Source organism: Martes martes (genome assembly GCF_963455335.1).
Source record: "Martes martes genome assembly, chromosome: 14".
Classification (NCBI taxonomy): Eukaryota; Metazoa; Chordata; class Mammalia; order Carnivora; family Mustelidae; genus Martes; species Martes martes.
The window spans coordinates 73018719-73044395 of NC_137902.1; the positions used below are offsets into that span (position 1 = coordinate 73018719).

At 43.5% G+C, this 25677-nt stretch overlaps 1 protein-coding gene across 5 annotated transcripts in view; it reads left to right on the forward strand.

The window, feature by feature from the left end:
• Positions 1-25677, forward strand: part of A1CF (APOBEC1 complementation factor) — a 79344-nt gene that overhangs the window by 43290 nt on the left and 10377 nt on the right. For all 5 annotated transcript variants that reach the window (XM_080823026.1, XM_080823028.1, XM_080823029.1 and 2 more), the window contains 5 exons: positions 588-718; positions 5689-5927; positions 10825-10989; positions 19552-19649; positions 23733-24006. In XM_080823026.1, coding sequence (XP_080679152.1) covers positions 588-718; positions 5689-5927; positions 10825-10989; positions 19552-19649; positions 23733-24006 — 907 coding nt within the window. The remainder of the gene's footprint in view (positions 1-587; positions 719-5688; positions 5928-10824; positions 10990-19551; positions 19650-23732; positions 24007-25677) is intronic.

Genomic DNA, 25677 nt, shown 5'->3' on the forward strand with positions numbered 1-25677 from the left:
CTGTGAGCTTCTGATCTTGGGCTGATTATGTAAAACTAGCATCTACCTTCAGCCTACAGATGAAAACAGCCCCAGATCATCCTCCGAAACACATCCTCCCTGGACATCTTGAGGTCATGGTGGGAGAAAGACACAAGAAATTGGTTAGCAAGGTTCCAAGTGAACGTCCCAGGTCACTGGTAGAGTACGACCAAGTAAAGATAAAACTATGGAAATTCGAGAGGCCAAGGTAGAGGGCAAGGACAGATCTATCGTGAAATCGTGCTTCTGATGACAGATGCGTTCTCCGGTTCCAAGGATGGTGGATAAATCCGCAGATAATTGTGTGATGGAAGGCCATTTGCTCTGTCGAAAACCTACTCTGTTAAGTCAAGCTGAAATGCACTTGTACATGTTTTATTTAACTTGACTTTGCCCATGAGTCAGGTAACAGATCTGAACCCAGCATGAAAATATTCAAACCATTCCACACAGGATGCAAATGCCAAATATGGCAGAGATGAGGCTTCGGAAAATAGTGTGTGTGTCTGTGTTCCCATTTGGAAGTACAAATGGACAAACGTGGGTTCTCTCTCTTTTACTTGTAGATTGGTAAAATTTATGAAATGAGGATGATGATGGATTTTAACGGCAACAATAGAGGGTATGCCTTTGTAACTTTCTCCAATAGACAGGAAGCCAAGGATGCAATCAAGCAACTTAACAACTATGAAATTAGGTAAGAGACACTTCTTCTGATTAAAAGTGAAGAGACAATGCACCTGTATTTTTCTCCCACCAAACTTATCTAATATAGTATAGGAAATACACAGGCAGATCAGAAATAAAAAAGGTTTCTTTTCCTTGGTGAAAACCAATTTGATACAATATGTATTTAATGTCAACATTATTTAAGGTGTCAAACTAAGGTTTATGAAACGCTCCAAGAAACAAACATCATTCATTCATCTGTCATGAATATGTTGATGGACACTGTTCAAAATATTGGGAATACCGAGATGCCTTTTCCTAACCTCAGAGTAAGCAGATGGATATATTTTTACGAGTATGAAAATCATACGAGGACTCTAAAAAAGCAAATAAACAAAAAGCAGAACCAGACCGATAAATATAGGGAACAACCTGATGGTTGCCAGAGGGGTAGTGGCAAGGGTAAGCAACATGGGTGAAGGGGAGTGGGAGGTCCAACCTTCTGGTTCTGCAATGACTCGGTCACAGGGATGCAAGGCACAGCCTTTGGAAGGTAGTCAGTGGTATTGTAATAGTGTCATACGGTGGTGAGCAGAGCATGACATACAGAGAAGTCAAATCACTGTGAAACTAAGGACACATTGTGTATTAGCTACACTCAAAAAAAAAAAAATTAGGTATGAAAAAATAAAACCACCTCTGAGGAGGTAGCTACCCTAACTTGGCGTATTTAAGATACTCTCCAGGAAAGTACAATTTTACCTGAGACTTGAAAAGACTTGAAAGAAGAGTCGGCCGTGACAGCCTGATCTGGAGGAAGATTATTCTAGAGAATAAGAGCAGCATGTGCAAAGTTGCCCAAGTGAGAACAAGCTCGAGGTGTTAGAGGACAAAGCCAACGAGGTAGAAACAGAGAGGAGAGCTGACAGCAGTGCCCTCTGAGAGCCTCATAACCCATGATTCAAAAATTGCCTCTTCTTTTAATAAGGAAGAGAAAATGTTTCATTAGATTCATGCTTTTAGAAACATAACTCTGGCTGTTGGGTGAAGAATGGACTGTAGCAGGGAAAGAGGGAAGCCAGAGGGAAAGACACAGCGGAGAGTAGTCTAGCAGACAAGGGCTGACGGCAGGGGCACGGCGGCTGGTGGTGCAGGTGGCCGGAGGGGTCAGACCTGGGATACGTTCTGCGGGTTGAACAGGCAAGACTGGCTAAATACTGGATTTCGAGTGAGACCGAGGTTAAAATTCAGGGCGGAAGGCAAGGATGTTGGTCCCCATGTCTGTAGAAGAGATAGTGTCCTTGAGATGGGAACACGGGGAGAAACACCGGAAATGTGAAGAGCTTAGTTTGGGGGAATTTACATTCGAGATTCACATTAGACATCCCCACGGGAGCTGTTGGAGAGGTGTCCGTACGATACTGGAGCCGGGAGAGAGGTCACAGGGCCTGCCAAACCCAGGTAATATTGCAAATCATGGGACTGGTGGTGGATTCTGGGGCGCAACTGACCCTGTGCTATCAATAGCTGGTTTTAATCCACTAGAAACAGGGCTAACGTCATGAAATTGTCTGAGTTCTGAAACCTCCAGCTAGAGAGGGAACAGTCCTCGGTCCTTTCTTAAAGGAAGCCGTGGGGCCCCCTGGAGGAAAGGTCAGTGAAGCAGTTGGAAAGCAACAGCCTTGGGGTCAGACAGGTTTCACCTGAGTGCCGGCCTCTCCGAGCCTCAGTGTGCTCATCCCCAAGTGGAGCTCCTCACACTCCCGTCAGAGGCGTCCTGGTGTTTGGAACATGGTAATAGGTCAACAAATGATAGAACTCATACATCTTAGCACATTCGGCAATTCTAAGATGTAATTGCCATATACGTCCTTTCTGCATCTTAAAATTCATGTCATCCCCATGTGAGTACAGAGGGACTCCCTACCGTTTACTGGCTCTCACCTTCCTACAGGCCCCAGATAAGTCCTGCATTATGCGGAGAATTCTGTCAGTCCAACAGTTAACTGGGTCATTTTCCTTAAACCCCTGAGCTACAGAAAGATGCACACAGTTGGTAACCATAGTAGCTTACCCACTCAGTCCCAAGGTCGGATCCTGGAACGGAGTTTTGGAGGAGAGTATAAAGGAAGTTCCTCTCCCACGCATGCCTCCACGAATCCAAAAGAACTCTGTCTGGTATGTGGAGGGTTGTCTGGCACGGGAACCGGGGGATCAGAGCCATGGGCTTCTTCGGACAAATCCTGGGACCGTCAGCACCTACTAAATCACACCTTCTCAGCATCTGTCATAGGAGATGACAGACACTAAACTGTTTTTGGAAAGGGCTCCAGAAAGCTCTATTTTAATATAGCTTTTTCATAGGACACGTACAAGGTTTCAGGGATCAGCAGTGTCCCCATTCCTTGGTCCCTCGTGGAGCCTAGATATCTGGAGAGAGGATTACTCTCAAAATGGCTTTTAGGTTAAGATGGATGGAGACTTGGCCACGCAGGGAATCAGCCCAGTTTGCTGTATGTACTCGACACTTTGTTACACACTGGGGCCTGTCAACGCTTTCTGAGAACAGATAGGGTGTGGAAAAGGAGCACAATCAATCCATGCCAGTCTTTGATAGGTAAGAGTGTGCTCTGCGAATGTCAGTGTCTTCATCTATAAAGGAGAGAAAGATATACTTATCTCATGGGGGTAGTATGAAAAATAAACAGATAATGCAGGCAAAGCTCACGTGGTCTAGGAGTGTTTGCTGATGATTATGGGGGAGGAGGGAGAGGAGGGCGGGGTGGGGAGGAGCAGGAAGAGGGGGAGGGGAAATGTCACAAAGCATTTGGAAAGGGTAGGCTGGTGGCCACATTCCAGTCAAAGACCAGGCTGGAAGCCAGAAACAAGGGGGCGGCGGGGAGGCAGAGCAGTACTTTAAAAATCAAGGTGTAGTATAAATAGGATATGAAATAATAGCAGAATAGATAACCCAGAGCCAAGCTCTCCTACTTCCACTCCGTCCTAGATCAGTCCTGCTAGAAAGAACCTGGCCTGCAGAGAAGACGATAATCTTCGATTGGCTTTAACCACTATTTCTCAGGGGATAAATAATGTTCTTATCCGGAAAAGACCCATAATTGTCCTCTCATCCTCCTCATCATCAAATATTCACTGAGATTTGTCTAAACGCCTGGCTTCTGGAGACACTGGAGCTGGGCCCTCAGCGTGTAAGGGATGGCTTTTCGTCTCCAAGCAGTTCTGGGAAAGCGCCTGACAAACCACACAGATTTAAAAATAGGACACGAGACACCAGGCTCCACCTGCTGGTTAAGGATACCCCACTGGCCCTTCATCAAAAATAATAGAATTTCTAAAGAAATAATGTTTTGGAATAGAGGGGTTTCTTTAAAAAAAAAAAAAAAAAGACAAAATCCCTAAAAGAGGATTTTATCTACCCTTCCCTACCCACAAGGAAAAGCACATTCCTCGGGCGATGGTCACCAGACTATAAGGGACCTGTCACAGGTCTGCTAGGTGGTCCTCAGTTCTCCAGAAAAGCATGGAGGACAAGCAGGACAGGGGCCAGTCCTGGTGAGCGTGCCCGCCACCCCACTGAACGCCACTAGTTCCAAGAAATCAAACAGCCTCCCACTCGCCCGGCTGAGTACTTCTCTCCATGACATGTGAGTAGTTTCTGTGAAAGGAACTTTACCCATTTTAACCACTTTAATAACTTTGTGCTATTACGAAAGTCACACAACAAACAGCAAAAAAAAAAAAAAAGGCGATAAAAATTCAAACCATTCCACCACATTCCCATGGCCCCAAGATAATCACTGTGCTGGTGTTTTGCTTCTTAGTATCTTTCTAGATTTTCAGTACAGTGGTCATCAAAATGGTCTCCTCTTACACTTATCCTGAAGTCTTTGTTTTTTAAGCCAGTAGCCTAGGATGAACTGGTTTTTTAACCAATGAATATTCTTCTGCATTACCATGTTGAAATGACTATCGAGAATTCTATGGTATAAATTCCCAGGTTTTTAGTATCAGTGACTCTCAGCCAGGAACAGTAGCATCCACCCCAGGGAATATTTAGAAAGATGAAGAGACATTTTTAGCTGACCTAACGGGTAGCTGTTGGATTGAGAGCACAAGAACCCAGGGGTGACAGAGATACTACAGTGCACAAGGCAGAAAGACCCAGCCCCAGGGTCAGTATTATCTCAGCCAAGATGCATTAAACTGGTCCTGGATGGTGGGATATTTTGGTTATTTCCAATCTGGGGACTATTTTAAATAATAGCAGTGAATATCCTGATACAAAAATGTTGGTTCATTCCTTTCCTAAAGACACCCTCCCAGAAGAGGCACTATTTGCCCCAAAATTATGTACAAAAGATTTTTGATACATTTTCCCAAATGTCCCCCAGAAAAGCCTGATCAGCCCTCTCCCAGGGAAGGCAGACATGAACCTGCTCACTAGCAGCCCCAGGCAGCAGAACCAGGAATGAACTGAGAGTCTGGAGGCCAATTTCATCCCTTAAAATCCACAAAACCTTAAGCAAGTCATTCAGTTTCTCGGGATCTCAAGTTCTTCATCTATAAAATGGAAACAGCACCTGCTCTGCCCATCTTCCCTGGGCAGGTCAAGTAAGGGAATATGTGAAAGCGTGTTCAGCATAAGGGACAATTTCTAAAAGCGGTCATGTTGGAATCGCTTCCCTACTGGGCTGGGAAGAAAAGGGAGCAGTGGGCTCATGACCTCACAGCCATGTGTGGCCAGGGGTTAGGGGGGACTACGTGAGGGACGGGGGCAAGGTGCATGGGCCTTGGGACGGGGGATTGTTCCTGGTGGTGAGGAAACACCGGGAAGACCAAACATCCCACATCCACGGGCCAGATCGGGTCCAGAGTCAAAAGTTTTACAACCTCCCTCTTAAGCCTCAATCACACAAGGATTTCTTGCCAAGCAGAAAGAATGTCTTACCACCCCCCCCCACCTTTGTTTGTTTGCAGAAACGGGCGTCTCTTAGGGGTGTGCGCCAGTGTGGACAACTGCCGATTGTTTGTGGGGGGAATCCCGAAGACCAAGAAGAGAGAAGAAATCCTAGCAGAGATGAAAAAGGTCACCGAAGGAGTTGTCGACGTGATCGTGTACCCGAGCGCAGCTGATAAAACCAGAAACCGGGGCTTTGCCTTTGTCGAGTACGAGAGTCATCGGACAGCTGCCATGGCCCGAAGGAAGTTGCTGCCAGGTAAGCACCCCATCCTCAAAGAGGAGACCCCCCCCCACTGTGCTACCTGCCTGCCGCAGGCCACTGTGTGCCCGAGAAAAGGAGACAGAGGCTGGGTGTTGTGTGTGTGCTCTCGGACTTTGCTTCCGGGCCACTTTAAACCCCTTCGCCTTCTCATCTAGGTCACGGTAGCTGCAGCTCCTGGCAGGTTCTGCAGACTGGGTTCTGGAACACGGGCACGGAGGCTAACATTCATGCACTAACCCTGTGATGAAAGGTTGAAGAATCTTCTCAAAAGTGAATATATCTGCTGTTTTTCTGCACAGACGTTGTTATGAGGCTTCTAGGAACACAGTAGATTGTCCATTATGATGTAGAATGACCCATGATCCCAACGACAGCTAAGGGACATGAACTCCTATTAGGACTGCCTAGTGTCTAATCTTCTCTAATTTGGGGGGAATAGAATAGCCTCCAACTACAACCACAACGTGGGTCCCATTTGGGCAATGCCCTTCAATCCCTGAGTTTTAAGGACTCCACACCAAAGCCCTGGTCAACTTTAGGGAAATTTTTGAAAATCCTCTGCTCATTCTTAAATATTCACTAAAACTTAGACAAAGGTATTAAGATGAATCAATATTAACATAAGAGGATTTCAAGAATGACAGAGTGGTGACATTGACATCCATTCTTCTCTTGAACCCCATGGGAGAGCCACCAGAATGAAAGACAAAACCAACAGCACCTAGATTTATATCGTCTCTGTACATAAGCTCACAAGCAAACCATGAACGAGGAAGTCACAGGGATGAAAGGTACAGTGTGGGGAGATCGTTAATGATATTGTAATAGCATCGTATGGTGGCAGACGGGAACGACACTCGAGAGCACAGCGTAATGCCCTGTGGGCCAATCGCTAGGTCGTGCCCCTGAGTCTAGTGTAACAGGTGTATGAGCTGTACTTCAACATAAAAGAAAATTTAACCCACTGAGAGGGTGAGCCCTCTAGAAGTTTTCAGAATTGGAAGATGGCTTCTGATCTGCGGAAAGATTTATTTTTTAAGACTTATTTATTTGGGGGGGAGGGGCAGAGGGGGAGGGAGAGAATCCCAACCAGACTCCCCGCTGAGCACGGAGCCCAACGTGGAGCTTGATCTCAGGACCCTGAGGTCGTGACCTGAGCCGAAATCAAGAGTCAGTCGGAAGCTCAACCACCTGAGCCACCCAGGTGCCTCGGGGAAGATTTTTTTTATTATTTTCATGAAGGCAGCTCGAGTGAAAAGATAAGAGATGGACCCCGAAGTTGCCAAATCCATTAATGAGATGGGGATTTTTCAGGTCGACGCTTCCTTTCCCTACTATGCTACCACACGATGGTCAGACCCTGTGTCACACAGGCACAGAAAACCCCCAACGATCCTCCTGAGGTGTCCTTAGCCCCTCGTTGACCCGAACTTAATCTTTGGTATCCTCGATGACTCGTCTCTCTTCAACGGTTCTGCCATGAAAAAGTCCCTTGTGTCCATCCTGATCTCAGACCATCACTGGAGTCGAAAAACATCTATTCCCAAACCGAGACTGTTTTCAAAAACTCCAGATTATTCTCCCAGCTCTGTTCTCTTTTGGATTACCCCACTCTCTGCCTCCTCCTCGCCAAACAGATCAGTGTTCCTGAAGTACCAGGTCATCCTTTCGACAATTCTGGCCAATAGCAGGACTTGGATCCTATTGGATCCTATTGGAAGGGGAGCTGAATGGTCCTGCTCACTCATCGGTTCAACAGTGATCACCTGCTGGCTTGGGGCAGCAGAGACAGAGGGAAAAACCGAGCCTGTTACTCAAGGCTCCAGTCCTTTCCACACATACTGGCTACCTTCCATTTCCCCACAAAAGCCTTCTTTCCAGCAGGACCAACTCCCCTATGTTCTAGACAGCGCCATGCTGATTGGTGTCTCCTTTATTCTGAAAACTGTACCCCCCACCCCGAGAATGGCCAGCAGCCTCCCCTCCTCCTCGGCCCCACGGCATTCAAAGCCCCAGCTGAGCTGCCCCGGGGCGGAGAAACCAGCTGCCGCTCCCCAGCTCCCACTAACCGCTTCTCCCCATGACCGGTGAAACCAGATACGTGCCATCTTTTGGGGGGTCAGGGAGGCTAGCGGTGAGAGAGGGTACAATATGGGAGAAAGATAGTTTTCAGGGGCTAATCAGCATCCCTAGAGAACCAGAACTTTCGCTCAGCTTCCGCTCTTCCACGAAAACCTACTGACCCACCAAAGAGTTTCTCCCCACCTGAACCGAGCTGACTAGTCCCACCAGGACGGGGCAGCCAGCCCTCAGGAATTCTCTGGAACTTGGTTATGCTTGCCCCCGAGGCCCTGACTTTTCCTTAAGAACGTGCCTGCGGATACCAGCGGCCTACAGGCCCCCTCGGTCTCCCCGGCCACTGCACCCCTTCGTGAGGACCAAGGTGGCCCCCCCATCGCCTCCCCTGGAGGGGCTCTTGGCTGAGCTGTTTCTTGGGCTGTGCAGGAGTCTCCGGGCGTCCTGGGCGGACTGGCCGCGGATCCGCCAGCCAGAGCCGACTGCTCGTTCCTGCTGCACCCCGCGAGCAAGACCGATGACCCACTGGGACAGCCTGTTCCCTCACTGTAGATTCAACAACAGCAAAGGATTTGGGTCACTGGCAGTCCTCTGGGGAGCCTGGTTGGAAAGCAGGGATCTTTAGCAACCATGATAAGAGCCGCAAGCAGCTTTTCCTTCTTAACCCACCCAGACTTGGAGACAGAGACGACTGCTGTCTAACGAATGTGGCATGGGGGGGGCCAGCCACTTACCTCCCCGCCAACAGTGGCCACTGCCTCCCGGCCCTGCGTCCTTCCAGAGGGGTGTGTGTCCCACAGCCCCGGTTCCGGGCATCCGCCTCCCAGGCAAGCAGAGCGTGGTAAGGGCGCTGCGAGGCAAGTTCTCGCCGTGGCTCCACCATCAGCCTGCGCGGGGGTCACCTGCAGGGCTCGTGAGAGCGCAGCCAGCGGGGACCCGCCCCGCAGTTCCCGGCTCAGTGGGTCTGGAGGGGCCCCCGCTCATTTGCATTCGTAACAAGCTCCCAGGATGCCATGCTGCGGAGACCCAAGTTTGAGAACGCGAGATCTAAGTCAGCAGCCGTCCGCTGTGGGCTGCAGATGCGAATGATAGGAGGAGGTTTTGAAACAATACCAGAAACCAGATCAACCTCTGATCAGTTGAACTGGCTTCCTGGGGCCCTGGTGTTTTAAGTTTTCTAGGTGATTTTGTTGGGTGGCCCGTGTTGTCATGCACTGCTAACTCCATCACTCAAGATACTGGCCATTACCCGAGGGGAGGTTGGTAAGAACACTTGGGGGAGTAAATGGGAGCCTTTACTACAATGGGCATTGCTCCCTTCCAAAGGATACGCCTGGGGGAGTAAATGGAAACATTTACTAAGCAGGGACAATGGGCATTGCTCCCTTCCAAAGGAAATGCTTAAAAGACAAAAAACAAAAACCAAAAAAAAAACCTATCTATTTCACCCAAAGAGTAACTCTGAAGAAACTATGCATAAAGGAGAGACCAAGAACCCCAAAACAGTCAAGGGAGAGCGCATCCCTGGAAAGTGATTAGGTCCCTTATGTGCACCATCTTTTATTTCCATGACACTAGGTAGTACTTCCATTATCCCCATTTTGTAGATGAGGAGATCGGTGTTTAGAAAGACAAATTCCTAGTCAGGATTGTGATCTGACCTTTGAACTTGAACTTCAAAGCCTATGTTCCCAAATCCTTTGGCAGCCCCGACTTCCACGGGGATGTTGAAGGAGATCACTGCTTACCCTACCTCCTCCAATTCCGTCCACCGCAGCCTTCTGCAGACCTTCTGGCTGGCAGACGGCCTCCTGCAGTCCCAGACCAGGATGGCAAAGGCCAATGGGCTATAACAGTGTTCTCTGAAAATGCAGCAGTCCAGCAGAGCAAGCGGAAGGGGACCGGGTCCAGCACACCTATGAGTGGGACTCAGGTTGGGTATTTCTTAAAGCTCTTCCAAAACTACTCACAAAAACACACATAATTTCCAAATTTAGAAATTAAGTTGATGCCCCTCCCCATGGAGTGACTGTGAGCGGGAACCGAGGTAGCAAATGGAAAACACATTCTATAGGGCAAGCTGCACAATAAATTGCAACTTCAGGAATCCAAGAGTAGACGTAGTCATCGTAAAGAGTTCATTTTCTCGTCACAGACCCTCCCATTGCTCTGTCTTCTCGAACACAGTAAAATGTTTTTCTGCAGATTCCCAAGTTGTCCATGTGCGGTCAGGGAAAGAGGAGGGGGCAGAGCTGATGAGAGCCCTGACGAAGTGTAAGGGACAGAGAACATACTAGGGGACCCTGTGTCCCCACTCACTCTTGCCCATACACCAGTTTGAAGGTTGGTGGTGGCCACTGGTCATGCAGATCCCAACAGCGGCAGACATACTTCCTACTGACCTTTTTAATGCTTCGTGAAGTCAGACTCTATGTCAGAGCCCTAAATCCATTTTGCCCTTTCTCCCCTCCTGCCACCTCCCTTTCAACGACTTTTTTCCTCCCCCTGTGAGAGCTGGTCAAAGACCCAAACCTGCCCATTGCTGCCTCATTTCTGTTGCACTTCAAACCACATCCTAGTTCCCTTTATGCTCCATCATTATGATAAGCCGTCTGCCACAGAGAATCCCTTCTAGCCACCTCCTCCCTCTGTTTGGAAGTTTTCCTAAAATCAATCATCAGCTCTTGAATATCAGTCTTCGTACTCCACTAAGACCTCAAAACATCGGTTGCATTTAAAAGGCCATCTCAGCGAATGGAGATGATGTTGTCCTGATTTCTGCATAACTAATCATACTTGTGATCCTTTTGAACAGGAAGGATTCAGTTATGGGGACATCCTATCGCAGTAGACTGGGCGGAGCCCGAAGTGGAGGTGGACGAGGACACGATGTCTTCCGTGAAAATCCTGTACGTGAGAAACCTGATGCTGTCTACCTCGGAAGAGATGATTGAGAAAGAATTCAACAATATTAAGCCAGGTAGGACATACCAGAGAAGATGAAGTTTTTGAGATGTACTTTTTTTTTTTTTAATTTTTTTATTTTAATAAACATATAATGTATTTTTATCCCCAGGGGTACAGGTCTGTGAATCGTCTGGTTTACACATTTCACAGCACTCATCATAGCACATACCCTCCCCAATGTCCATTTCCCCACCACCCTCTCCCATCCCCCTTCCCCCCCGCAACCCTCAGTCTGTTTCTTGAGATTGAGTCTTTTATGGTTTGTCTCCCTCCCAATCCCATCTTTTCATTTTTTCTTTTCCTACCTCCCCCCAAACCCCCCCACCTTGGATCTCCACTTCCTCATATCAAAGAGATCATATGATAGTTATATTTCTCCGATTGACTTATTTCGCTAAGCATGATACCCTCTAGTTCCATCCACGTCGTCGCAAATGGCAAGATTTCATGTCTTTTGATGGCTGCATAGTATTCCATTGTGTATATATACCACATCTTCTTTATCCATTCATCTGTTGATGGACATCTAGGCGCTTTCCACAGTTTGGCTATTGTGGACATTGCTGCTATAAACATTCGGGTGCACGTGCCCCTTCGGAGCACCACGTTTGTATCTTTAGGATATATACCCAGGAGTGCAATTGCTGGGTCGTAGGGTAGCTCTATTTTCAGTTTTTTGAGGAACCTCCACACTGTTTTCCAGAGTGGTTGCACCAGCTTGCATTCCCACCAACAGTGTAGGAGGGTTCCCCTCTCTCCGCATCCTCGCCAGCATCTGTCATTTCTTGACTTGTTAATTTTAGCCATTCTGACTGGTGTGAGGTGGTATCTCATTGTGGTTTTGATTTGTATTTCCCTGATGCCGAGTGATGTGGAGCACTTTTTCATGTGTCTGTTGGCCATCTGGATGTCTTCCTTGCAGAAATGTCTGTTCATGTCCTCTGCCCATTTCTTGACTGGATTATTTGTTCTTTGGGTATTGAGTTTGATAAGCTCTTTATAGATTTTGGATACGAGCCCTTTATCTGATATGTCGTTTGCAAATATCTTCTCCCATTCTGTCAGTTGTCTTTTGGTTTTGTTAACTGTTTCCTTTGCTGTGCAAAAGCTTTTGATCTTGATGAAATCCCAATAGTTCATTTTTGCCCTTGCTTCTGTTGCCTTTGGCGATGTTCCTAGGAAGAAGTTGCTGCGGTGGAGGTCAAAGAGGTTGCTGCCTGCATTCTCCTCAAGGATTTTGATAGATTCCTTTCGCACATTGAGGTCCTTCATCCACTTTGAGTCTATTTTCGTGTGTGGTGTAAGGAAATAGTCCAATTTCATTTTTCTGCATGTGGCTGTCCAATTTTCCCAGCACCATTTGTTGAAGAGGCTGTCTTTTTTCCATTGGATATTCTTTCCTGCTTTGTCGAAGATTAGTTGACCATAGAGTTGAGGGTCTATTTCTGGGCTCTCTATTCTGTTCCATTGGTCTATATGTCTGTTTTTGTGCCAGTACCATACTGTCTTGATGATGACAGCTTTGTAATAGAGCTTGAAGTCTGGAATTGTGATACCACCGACTTTGGCTTTCTTTTTCAATATTCTTTTGGCTATTCGAGGTCTTTTCTGGTTCCATATAAATTTTAGGATTATTTGTTCTATTTCTTTAAAAAAAATGGATGGGATTTTGATAGGGATTGCATTAAATGTGTAGATTGCTTTAGGTAAAATAGACATTTTCACAATATTTGTTCTTCCAATCCCTCTAAGCAAAGAGAGACCCTAAAAGTAGTAGATCAGAAAGAAACAGAAACAATATACAGTAACAATCATCTTACAGGCAATACAATGGCACTAAATTCATATCTCTCAATAGTTACCCTGAATGTTAATGGGCTCAATGCCCCAATCAAAAGACACAGGGTATCAGAATGGATAAAAAAACAAAACCCATCCATATGCTGCCTACAAGAAACTCATTTTAGACCCGAAGACACCTCCAGATTTAAAGTGAGGGGGTGGAAAACAATGTACCATGCTAATGGACATCAGAAGAAAGCTGGGGTGGCAATCCTTATATCAGATCAATTAGATTTTAAGCCAAAGACTATAATAAGAGATAAGGAAGGACACTATATCATACTCAAAGGGTCTGTCCAACAAGAAGATCTAACAATCTTAAATATCTATGCCCCTAACATGGGAGCAGCCAACTATATAAACCAATTAATAACAAAATCAAAGAAATACATCAACAGTAATACAATAATAGCAGGGGACTTTAACACTCCCCTCACTGAAATGGACAGATCATCTAAGCAAAAGATCAACAAGGAAATAAAGGCCTTAAATGACACACTGGACCAGATGGACATCACAGATATATTCAGAACATTCCATCCCAAAGCAACAGAATATACATTCTTCTCTAGTGCACATGGAACATTCTCCAGAATAGACCACATTTTGAGATGTACTTTAAAAACACTTGGGCTACAGATGACTTCCCGTGACTTTAAACAGAATAGCTTTCCTTTAGCATACTTCTAATTGCATGTAGACTACAAAAACCATATGCCAGCCCTAGGATTAGAGAAAAAGGGACACATGGTCCTAAAACATTCATTGACATAATAACTCTACAGTTATCTGTGTGATTACTTAATTAACACACAACTTCCTTCACTAAACTGTAAATCCTATGAGGGTTCTTTGGCTTCTGTCATCTCCTCAGCCCCAGTCTCTGGGCCTGGGTCATAGTAGATGCTCAATAAATATTTACTGTGTTGAGGAATGTATAGCCAGAACTATATTGAAGTCGGGGTTTCTCAGCCTCAGTGCTCTTAACATTTTAGGCCAGATAATCCTTGGTCGTGGGGGTTCTGTTCTGGGCATTACAGGAATTTTAACTCTATCCCATACCTCTACCCTTTAGATGCCAGTAACAACCCCCAAGATGTAATAGCCAAAAATGTCTCCAGACATTTACTCTGGAGGGCAAATTTGCCCCCATTTGAGAACCACTGGTTGAATGGAATATGATTGTTACTTCAGCTACATAAATAGGGAGATGAGAATTAATTCCAGGAAACTCATTTGGGTGAGGAGGAAGGGAAAGGAGCAGAGGGAGATGGAGGGGGATAATTATTGCTGCTCATCTTGTCAGTACTTTGCAGTATCAGTTTTATACCATGAGATTCAGACCTTGTCGCTTTTTCTCCTGTAGGAACTACGATATTGAGACAGGTCAAGCATTTCAGGAAACAATGTCCAGATGAACATTTTCCAAAGCCAGTTCTGCAGAACATTAATTCTGTGGACACTTAGTAGATGCTACTGATAAAAGGGGTCCATGGTCAAATAAATCCATAAACACAAGATTCAGGACAATTAAACAGATTCTTTTTTCATTGCAGAACTTATCAGAGTCCTTAACCTTCAATGTGCTTTGAAAGTCTCCAAAGGGAAATGTAGGATGGCTCCTTTCCCAAATTTTTGGACCATGGGTCTCTTTTTGGCCAACCATCTTGTGGAATTAACATGTTTGGGAACACACTCTGGCCTAAGTTTATCACTATGATAAAGTTTTTCCACTTTCATGGCACAAATCACCCTAGGATGTAGGTTACTGTGGCAATTCCATTACTGTAAAGGTGGGAAAACCAGAACACAGAGCAGTTACATTGCTTGCTCAGGGTCATACAACTATTAAGTGGCAAATCCCAGATTTGAATCCAGGTCTGGGTAAGACCACGTTCTTAGCCATTCGGAGGTCTCCATGCCCCATCCTCATTCCGCTCACTCACTCGTTCATTCAACTATCATTACTTTAGTAGCTCCTATGTGCCAGGCACTGTGGGAGGAGTGAACAGGTGTAATGTATGTGTGGAAGGAGTTTAAGATGTTCCAGAAGAGTGGACACCCTCTCCCACCGGTGACTTAGCCAGTTAAGTGTCCAACTTTTGAATTTGGCTCAAGTCATGATCTCAGGGTTGTGAGATAGAGCCACGCATCAGGCTCCGTGCTCAACAGGGATCCCGTTTGAGATTCTCTTTCACCTTCTCCCCACCCCACCCGGCCAAATGATACTACAGAAGAATAACAGCCATGAAAGCCTACCCTTGGGGCACGTATAAGATTCATGTTTAAGAGAAATGACTTGTGAGCTAAAAAAACATTAGAGGAATATACAGGGTAAAGCTTCATGACATTGGATTTGGCAACAAATTCTCTGACCGTATTAAAAGTCCAGGCAACAAAGAAAAAATAGATTAATTGAACTACATCCAAATTAAAAACTGCACCAGAGGACACTCTCAACACTGACAAAGCAACCCGCAGAATGGGAGAAAACATCTGCAAACAATACGTCTACCAAAAATTAAATAAAAATTCCAATGTATATTTGTCCAATGAACAATGTTGTGCGATTGCTGTAGACACAAGGTCAACACTCACATTAAAAGATGTTCAACGTCACTCGCTATTCACCTGGGAAATGCAATGCCAAAACATTGCCCACTGACCAAAATAACAATCGCAGTAGTAGGAGCGATCCTCAAAGATGATGACACAGATGCTGGGAGAAGTTGGAGCAGAGAGAACCACCTGCCCTGTACACAGAAATACAAAATAATGCTGTCACTGGGGGAAACGACACCCTGGGTCCTGAAGAACAGATAATCACAGTAGCTGCCCAGGGACAGGGGAGAAAGGACTCAGAAATGATTATTTAATAGATCCAGGGTTTCAGTTTGGGTTCACGAAGAGGTTCTCGAAACGCATGGTGATGACAGTTGCAAAATACGTATCTTCCTTTTATCTAATTAAAACATTACCATTTTTGCTTTGTTCTGTTTTTGCTTTTTGGAAAAGGCTGGAATGAGAAATGACTCAAAGACTGCTTCCTGTCCTAGTCCCCTGGTCATCAGCTTATCCCATTAAAGGGAGACATGAGCTCATGTCGTCCTAGTTATAGTGAAAATAATAAATGCAGGCTCTGTCTCCCTCTCTCCTCCTCTCTCCCTCTGGTGGCACAACTCAGGGCTCTATAGTGATGTGTGGCTGCTTCTTGGCACTCCACAAAAGAATATAAACTATAGAGGGTAGAGGACTAGCAGACACCTGCTGTATTAGGAAGAAAAAGTCAGAGCTGACTAGTTTATTTTCCAGTGGAAAGGGTGTGTTTATACTTACCTAGGAAAATTTTCCAGAGAGAATAGGAAAATAACCCCTTAAAGACCATATTGAACGCTTGGATCCCTCAAAGGAGCCCAAATATTCCTGGCAAATATTTGACCCTCTTATTTTAACCCTGATTAACCTAAAAATACTCTACTGACATTCAGAGAAATAACTGATGATCAGAACAGAAACAGGGGCTGAAAACCTCAGTTTTTTCCCTGTGTAGCCTAAGGCTATCTGCTGAAATTCCAATTATAGTCATTCTACAAAATCTGATCTCCCTAAAGCAGTTTCACATCCGAATCACCAAGAGGGCATAAAATAGATTGCGGGCTCTTCCCCCCGGCGTTTCTGAATCAGTGGGTCCAGGGTGGGGCTCGGGGAGGCCGGGCATTGGCATCTCTCCTGAGTTCCAGCGGGGAAGCTGAGGCTGCTGCCCTGAGAACCGGGGCCTTTGGATAGCGGCGTGTTTCTCATCGGGTAATTGATGCATTGCTGACAAGTGGATCATGAATCGAGTAATATTTTTTCCAGTTCCCTACATTATGACTTCGGAGTCTTTTTACATCGTTGCTGATGATGACCACTGGTATTTTATGGCTTCTGCCCTCTGCCAAGTGATGGTCCATTAGTAAACAAACTCCTGCAGACTGAAGAAAGGCCATACCATCATAAGCCACATGGTGAACACTATTGTAGGGAAAACCACGCTCACTTGCTAACTTGTTTCATGAGGCTAGATCTTCATTCATTAAGATTTCCAAAGTCAGGTGCAGCTGAACAGCCTAGCTTAAAAATCCAAGCCAGGTTCGTTACCTGCGAGCAGAGCTGGGGGACATTTAGATCCGTAACCATCCGAAATGCCACCTAGCGAATGTGAGTGCTGGAAGCTGGAGCGTGAATTGACTGGTAAGATTTGCTCTTCCCATGTATTATTTGTAGAGCAGCCTCTGCGCACATGGTACTAGGTAGGACGTGGTGATGATAATATCAGGACGCCCCTGAACCAGATCCTGTTCTTGGGGGGGCTAACGGTCCAGAGGAGCCTTGATGAAGGACAGCACTGAAGAATGAATGGAGCCAAGACTGGAAAGATAGAGACCCTCATTGGCCTCCCCTTTCACTTCTCAATGACCAGGACAAGCCCTGGGGTTCGGTCATGGTAGTTACCCTACCCGACCCTGAAGGACTAAAGAGACCGTGCTGGAAGGTCGGTTAATTCCATGTCCCCTGCTTCATGGTCTCCAATACCTTCATGTCCTTCCTCAGCCTCGCCAGACAGTTGTGCTCTGGACAATGACTGCCGTAAGAAGTCAAGGGTTGAACACTGAGGGACGAGAGGATTACCACAGGTTTTTCAATGATCCCTGCATTACAGCCCTGCCATCAGTCCAAAAGATGACAACTTACAGCCGTCCAGCCATTGTGGGGGAGTAAAAAGTCAAATTGCCTTTGTGATCTTGAATCTAAGAGGATAGATGACTGAACCTTGATAGGAGAGGACAAAGGAGAACGCTTATCTGCTTTTCTCGTCCTTCCTAGGGAAGGGTCCCATTGTAGGTTCTGTGTGGTGATTAGGGTAAGAGAAGGAACCCAGTCTCTCGAGACACCCCCAGAGTCAGATTCACTAAAAGAGGACAATTGGCATGCTAAACGGTTAACTGCTAACAAGTTACACAAGTGTCCATTTCACCTTCACTCCAAGAAGAATAACTTACTCTTAAGACTGTGTAATCAACAATATTCTCTAGCAACATTTTAGTAATAAAATGTAAGTTTCAACTGTTTTGGTAAAACTTTTTTTATACATGTTACCATCAACATATGCAGCAGTTCCTCTATATAAAAATAGATTAGGTTGATTTGTTATTTTTTTATTACACAAATAGTAAGCATTGCAAATGTTTGCAAAATACCAAGGCATATATATTAAAATATGAAATTTCCCTTTATTCTTTCCAAATTTTCTCCCCATCCCTGAAGTAATCTCTATTTTAAGTTTGGTCTCTGTCTTTCCAGTTCTCTTTATGTGTGTATATCCTTATTTATGTGTGCACATACGTGGGTTGGGATTTTAAAAACATAAATGTTAGAGTATTATACTTATTATTTTACAAACTTTTAAAATTTAACAATAGGTCTTAAATCTTTCCACGTAAGTATACATAGGTCTATTTGTTCTTTTTTTTTTTTTTTGAAGATTTTGTTTATTTATTTGACAGACGGAAATCACAAGTAGGCAGAGAGAGAGGAGGAAGCAGGCTCCCCACTGAGCAGAGAGCCCAAGGCGGGGCTCGATTCCAAGACCCTGGGATCATGACCTGAGCCGAAGGCAGAAGCTTTAACCCACTGAGCCACCCAGGCGCCCCCTATTTGTTCTCTTTAAATACTCATATTATTTGATATGAATGTATTGGGTATAATCAACCTCATGAGAATGGACTTTGGGTCGTTTTATTTTTGCTATTTTAACAGCGGTAATATTATGTCTTTATGCATGATCCTTTTGCTTCTCTAGCACTCCAGGAGTGTTTCTATAAAAGACATTTCTCAAGGTAGAGTTGGTGGATATCTACATTATTTCCAACATTTAAATATTACGAACAGCATCGCAAGGAACTGTCTTGGTTTTCTGATATTCTTTCAGAAACTACTTTTTTATAAAACATATAATGTATTATTTGTTTCACGGTACAGGGCTGAGAATCTTCAGTCTTACATAATTCACAGCACTCACCATAGCACATACCCTCCCCAGTGTCCAGAACTACTTTTTTTTATCAAAAGAACATCAGATAAGCAGTTAAGAGATCTGCGTTCGGGTTACTAGCGGTGTCAACTCTTATGAATCTCACTTCCCTTGTCAGAACCCTAGATTCCTAATCTAAGTTAAAAATACTTACATTAAGGCCAAATAAATTTTTTAAAAAGCTTAAAGTGAATCATCACTAAAGTCTTTCCTAATTCTAAAGTTTTATTCCATAAATCAGAAGATGAAACATTTTTCTGGGGAAAAGCCATAAAATTTTAAAAGGTAATCGCCTAAGTAGAGATTTATAGGATGTCCAGTAGTTAAGTTCAAATCAATTCAATGAATATTTCACTGAGTATAAGTTACTATCTTTTACATTTTATGCCAGACAAAGTAAGATAGTGCTTCTATCCTTAAGGATCTTATAACCTAGGAAGTGGGAAACACTAATCCATAACTAACAATAAGGCAGAATATAGGGCATGTTAAAAAAAATACAAATAAATTTCCATTGGATGTGTAGAATTGTAAACCTGGACCTAGTGAATATTCTCACTAAGATCTTAGCTAAGTAGTGAGTCTCCCAGAAAAAAAAAAAATCAAATCATTCTCAGGGCTCTCTTGGCTTTTGCTAATGGGGCTACTATCTGTTTCTAGGTGCTGTGGAGAGAGTAAAGAAGATTCGAGACTATGCTTTTGTGCACTTCAGTAATCGAGAAGATGCAGTAGAGGCTATGAAGGCTTTAAATGGGAAGGTAAGGTAGGACAACACGTACACACACACACACACACACACACACACAGGTTTCACCCAAGTGTGTTGCGTAAATTTTATTCAGAAGCATGATCCTGCAAGTCTGTGTCCCTCGGGCTTTCTCTACTTCTGACAAGACTGCCTGGGTCCCTCGAGGATGAACAGAAGAGAAGTGACAGAAACACAGTGCAGATGTGGCTCACGTATCTGGCTCTATCTCTAATTTGGGGTGATTTGAACAAGTCCCTGGCTCTCGATTTCCCTACAAAGTGGGTGATTAGAGTACATTATTTCAAGGTATTTTTCTCAGGTCCAGTTTTCTCTCATTATCTCAAGAGATTATCACCTCATTACTGCGATATTTTGGAGGTTGAAGACCAGAAAACAGGCCAATTCTGTTGTCATTCTGCCCTCAGAGTTTGCTTTTCCTACTCTGAAAGGCTCTGGGTCTCTTCCCCTTGCCAAGAGTGGTGTCGGGGGGAAATTAGCTTCTAAAATCCTTTCTCCTGACTTGTACATAGAAACCAAGATCATATTTACTTATCGATGCAATAAACATTAAAACCTTTCTATAGACCACTTACTTTGCTAAACAATGTCTGGGACAAAAAAAAAAAAAAAAGATACTTGTCAGCAAGGTAGAATTTTACAGAGGAATAGGACAGGTACACAAACATCTTTCATAGTTCAGCCAAATAAGTTCAGTTTCATTACATTTATAGATAGAGAGGCGAGAAAGTCCGAAGGCATCAGTAAATCTTCATGGAGATAAAAATTAGACAGAATTCCCAAAGGAAAAAACTGCAGAAACGGAGAGGCAGTCTCAGAGACACGGAATTTGGAAAGAGCAGGAAATGACTGAGGAACAGTGAAAATAGACGGATTCAGTTAGAACATCACACACGTAGGGCCGTGTCGCCCGCCTGGCTTTGCACAGTTAGTCCTACCGGCAGACAGATGGTGAAGGGACTAAGGACAGAAGGGTGAGTGTGGGGGAGGGAACTCAAGAGAGGAGGAACCAAAGCTCAGAGCGCCACCGGAGTCAAGGCAACAGGGGGCAGGAAACGTAGTGGAAGCCTCACGGAGAGAGCGCTGTGCAGAGCAGGTCTCCTTGGGAGAAGTAGGGATCTTTGGCCAAAGGACACAGCCAGGGGCTAAGGGAGCACCTCTGGTGCAGGTCCTTTAGTCACAGGTGGCTGGGTTTAGGGGCCAATCATATGTTTGGGCCCTGGAGTAAAAAAAAAAAAAAAAAAAAACATACTGCCTCCAAAACACAAAAACTGTAAAGCAAAAATTGAATGCAAATTTAAATACATGTCCATGAAGCAAAACAGGATTTAGTTTTCCTTGGTGATGACATTTAGTATCATAAAATTGTTACTACCTTGAAAACAATCTGTAGGTTCATTTCTCAATGTGAAAACATTCCTGAGGATACATGACAATTGCTGAGAAGGGACTGTCAGTCATAAATTATGTGCTAAATAATTACATTGAAATAATCATAATGGAAAAATATTCAAATGGTTCCCAGTATTTACAGCTAGACATTTTTATAGCAACATGTATATATCATGAGGTTAAATATATATTCAATATGTTAAAATATGTACCAAATATTATAATTATATCTAACTATAATGTTGTATGTGAAAATGAAAAGTAAGTTTGCCTAGGAACTATGCAAGGTTTGAGTATACATATGCATATTAATAGTTGACCTATTAGACAGGGTGAGACTCTAAAGCTTTTTGTATATTAGAGTAATGATCACATACAATTTAGGGAAATGAATGTACTAAGAGTTGTAATTTTATGGAGTAGAAAGAGAGGTATCATTGGAACTTTTTGAAAAGCTATTACAGTCACACAAATAGGAAGAAATAGGGCTTGACCGAGGGCAGGAATACAAAGTAGGAGAAAGCTCCACACAAGGGCTATGGGGATGAATTCAAAACACCCAGGAAATGACTGGATGTTGGAGTGAGCAAGAGTCATTGGTTTTCAATATGGGAGACCAGGATGACATGGTCAGGGAAGGCAAGAAAGAAAACCTATTTAAAGAGAAAGGTGATGAACTGAGCTTTGCATTTGTTCATTTGTTCTGGAAATACTTGTGGATGTCTGTGATGTGCAAGGAATTTTGCTGGGCTTGGGGATACACCGATTAATAAGATGTCCTATCTCTTGAAACATCTAGACCAAATAACTAAAATATAATAGTGAGTTTAAAACACTATTACAGGGACAGATAAATGCAGTACAAAATCTATTACAACACTAAATCTGACTTTGCAGTCAAGAACCATTCCATTAAAAATGTCTCTTGATATGGAAGGACCTAGAAGCAGAGATCTATTTGGGTGTCTCACCTTCCTCCAGATAGGACTGAAGATAAATTTTTTTTTAATTTTTAAATTTTTTAATTAACATATAATGTATTATAGCCCCAGGGGTATAGGTCTGTGAGTCGCCAGGTTTACACACTTCACAGCACTCATCATAACACATACCCTCCCCAATGTCCATAACCCAGCCACCCTCTCCCTACCCCCCTCCCTCTGGCAACCCTCAGTTTGTTTTGTGAGATTAAGAGTCTCTTATGGTTAGTCTCCCTCCCGATCCCATCTTGTTTCATTTATTCTTTTCCTACCCTCCAAAACCCCCACATTGCATCTCAACTTCCTCATACCAGGGAGATCATATGATAATTGTCTTTCTCCGATTGACTTATTTCGCTAAGCATAATACCCTCTAGTTCTGTCCACATCATCGCAAATGGCAAGATTTCATTTCTTTTTATGGCTGCATAGTATTCATATATATATATATATATATATATATATATATATATATACACACCACATGAAGATAAAAATTCTTATATGTAAGACCACTCTGTTCCTTTGGACACTCAGATCTGTTTCTTCTATTAACATCAACACCAGTGTGAAATAGTTGAATTTCATCAGGATTCTCTCTCTCAGTGTATTCCAGCTAATTTGTTAAATACTGGCTCTTGCTCCTAGAAAATCAGGCCGATATATGAAACTAGGAACAAGTGACAACCAGGAAGCACAACTTTGGCCAGCAAACCTCAATTGTCTCAGAACCACTGAAAACTCACAAAATGGCAAGCAGCCATGGCAGGGAATTCTGGAGGGAATGCTTCATATTACTTGCTTTCTTTATAAAAATAGAGGCTTATACTAGTCTTACACAGAAGCAGCTACAAGTGCTTCCTCACAACACCTTGTCCCATCAATGAGAACTACCTCAATCCTTCAAGCATTTGTTGAGAGACATCTTTGACTCTTATGGACACAAGCCATACAGGAAAGTGAGTCATGCATGGAGCTCTCCCCACAGCCCTTCTCGCCAATATCTGGATCTGTTTGCAAACTGTCCAAAACTTGCATTAGGAAAACAAACAAAACCTCTCCAATAATCCTTGAGGACAAGTTTTAAGAACTGTGTGACTTGAGAAATCTCAGTACTGCCCCTGCCATCCCAGCCAGTTCCCACCTCTTTTAAGCCCCTCTTCTCTTCCAGTGAAAACTTACCTTTTAAGTGGCTGCTCTAAGGAGTAAATCATCTAGCTGGCGGGTGGCCCAAAAGATCTGATGAGACTATCCCTACAGTGTTAACAATCGACAAGATTTCCTTACTGGCTTCCTACCAACATCCCTGTGCTGTGCTAAGTAGTAGACATTATATTCCACCCATTATTAACCTAAAATTTCTTAGAATTATATAATATGTAACTTAAAACATATATCACGTAAAACTTTCACATAATTCTCTGTCACAGGGACTGTATCACATAATTTACAACCTGAATATCAGGGGTCGGTGCCCAGTTTGTTCCCATCAAACCTGTTGCATATCATATGCAATTTTCCAACAAGACCACTCAGGAAAACTCAACTGGCACATGAACATGAACCCATGAAGAGACAAGATATGTATAAGTGAGACTGTGACCAGACTGTCAAATTGACTAACACCCAAGAGACCAGGGCTCAGGCACACTTGGCTGTCTTCGTATCTTCTCATGTTGCTTCTTCTTTGCTCTCTACGACAGGTGCTGGATGGCTCCCCCATTGAAGTGACACTAGCCAAACCAGTGGATAAAGACAGTTACGTTAGGTACACCCGAGGCACGGGTGGAAGAGGCACCATGCTGCAAGGAGAGTACACCTACTCTCTGGGCCATGTTTATGATCCCACCACAACCTACCTTGGAGCTCCTGTCTTCTATGCTCCTCAGGCCTATACAGCAATCCCCAGCCTTCATTTCCCAGCCACCAAAGGACATCTTGGCAACAGGGCCATTATCCGAGCCCCTTCTGTTAGAGGTAATGCTCATCAACTCTTGCTCTAGAATAACTCTACACTTTCAAATGATTTGTATTGCCACATCCTTAGACAAACGGGATGGACCCAGTGGGAGAAAAGGACTGGGAAATCATTTATGAGAAATTAAGAATTATTATATCAATAGTTGTCCTTCCATAAAAATCTTTTTTCACATTACAACTGGTTATTGAAAAAACTTGGTCAGAACATAGCACAAATGGGTCTAATGCATACATTTGATCATTGCCTGGGCCCATAAAATTTGTGCACACTAAGTAGTTAGCTTCTCCCTTATCACTGGACCACCATACTACAGTCATATGGGACTCATTAGAAAACCAAAGTGAAAGCAGGATGGTCCAATAGAAACCAATTATCTCAAATAGCAAAAAACAGGTCAAGGCACATGTATATTTGAGGGTAACTCAGTGGCATCAAATTCATACATAATCACAAATTATCATACATATTCTAACAGATATATGAGATACTTTCAGCTGACCTCGCCCCAGAAATACATGCTGTGCCTTCTAAAAGGCCACACTGTTGAGGAAATCAACCTATTTCTCCAGGATATGGGGAACTAAATAGTAAAGTCCAAATAGTGGAAGACTGACTATCAAACAATAAATCTTTCCTGTGTAATCCCACAGAAATTCCAAGTGTTCACCCAGTTCTCTGGGCTCAGTTCAAACAATATAGACATTAAGGAAAGCATTTTTATTTTGAATAAACTACCTTGTCTCTGCCTAATGGGATCCTTCTGAATGGTTCTGCTAGGATAGAGTTAATGCCAAAAGAATGCCAGTTCTATCTTCCAAATAGGACACCACTCTGGGCAATTCGTCAATGAATTGTATTTAACTCTATCCGTGGATTTTACTTAGAAACAAAGGGGCATATCCAGATTACTGTGAAAACAATTATCTTACTATGTTTTGCTATTTTTCAGGAAAACTGAATTGACCATCCTAGAAGCTCTAGTCTTCAACAGCCTTAAAAGTTCCACAATCATAATAAAATCACTCCACCCAAAATTATAATCATCAGGTTTTCCTCCAGGATAATTTATCTATGTGATGACAAATTATGTCGTTGAAGTACTGTGCATTTATAATCTGAAATCATATTGTTAAATAATCTATACATTAAATATAAATTGTCAACCAGTTGTAATGTAGGAAAAAAAGTTCACTCTAAGGGGAAAAATACCTTATAACAAGAAAGGAATCAAAGAATGATATTCATGGATGAAGGGTAATCAATTTAATTTTTTTATCACTTTACACCACCAATAGGAAATCAAAGTAGTAACATGGCAAAACAAAAAATCAAAAGGAATCTATTAATGAAACTCAGTGGAAATAAAAGCCTCAAATTGTCCGAACATAAAACAGAAAATAGTGAACAGATAAACATGGTTTCTAAATGGTCAATGTTTTCCAACCGATCATTGGGATTGGGATTATTGGGAAAGCTAGAATTCATTTCTGATCTACTGATCAATGATAAAAAATGCAAGACTTATTTTAATACATGTGGTCATACCATGCTGGGATGTTTAAATACTTTCCCAACATTTATTAGCCTATAGAGATGTGTCAACAAAAGGTCAAACGAAGATAGAAATTACAAATTTTTTCTCTGGGCCAAAGTTTTAAAGTTGCTCA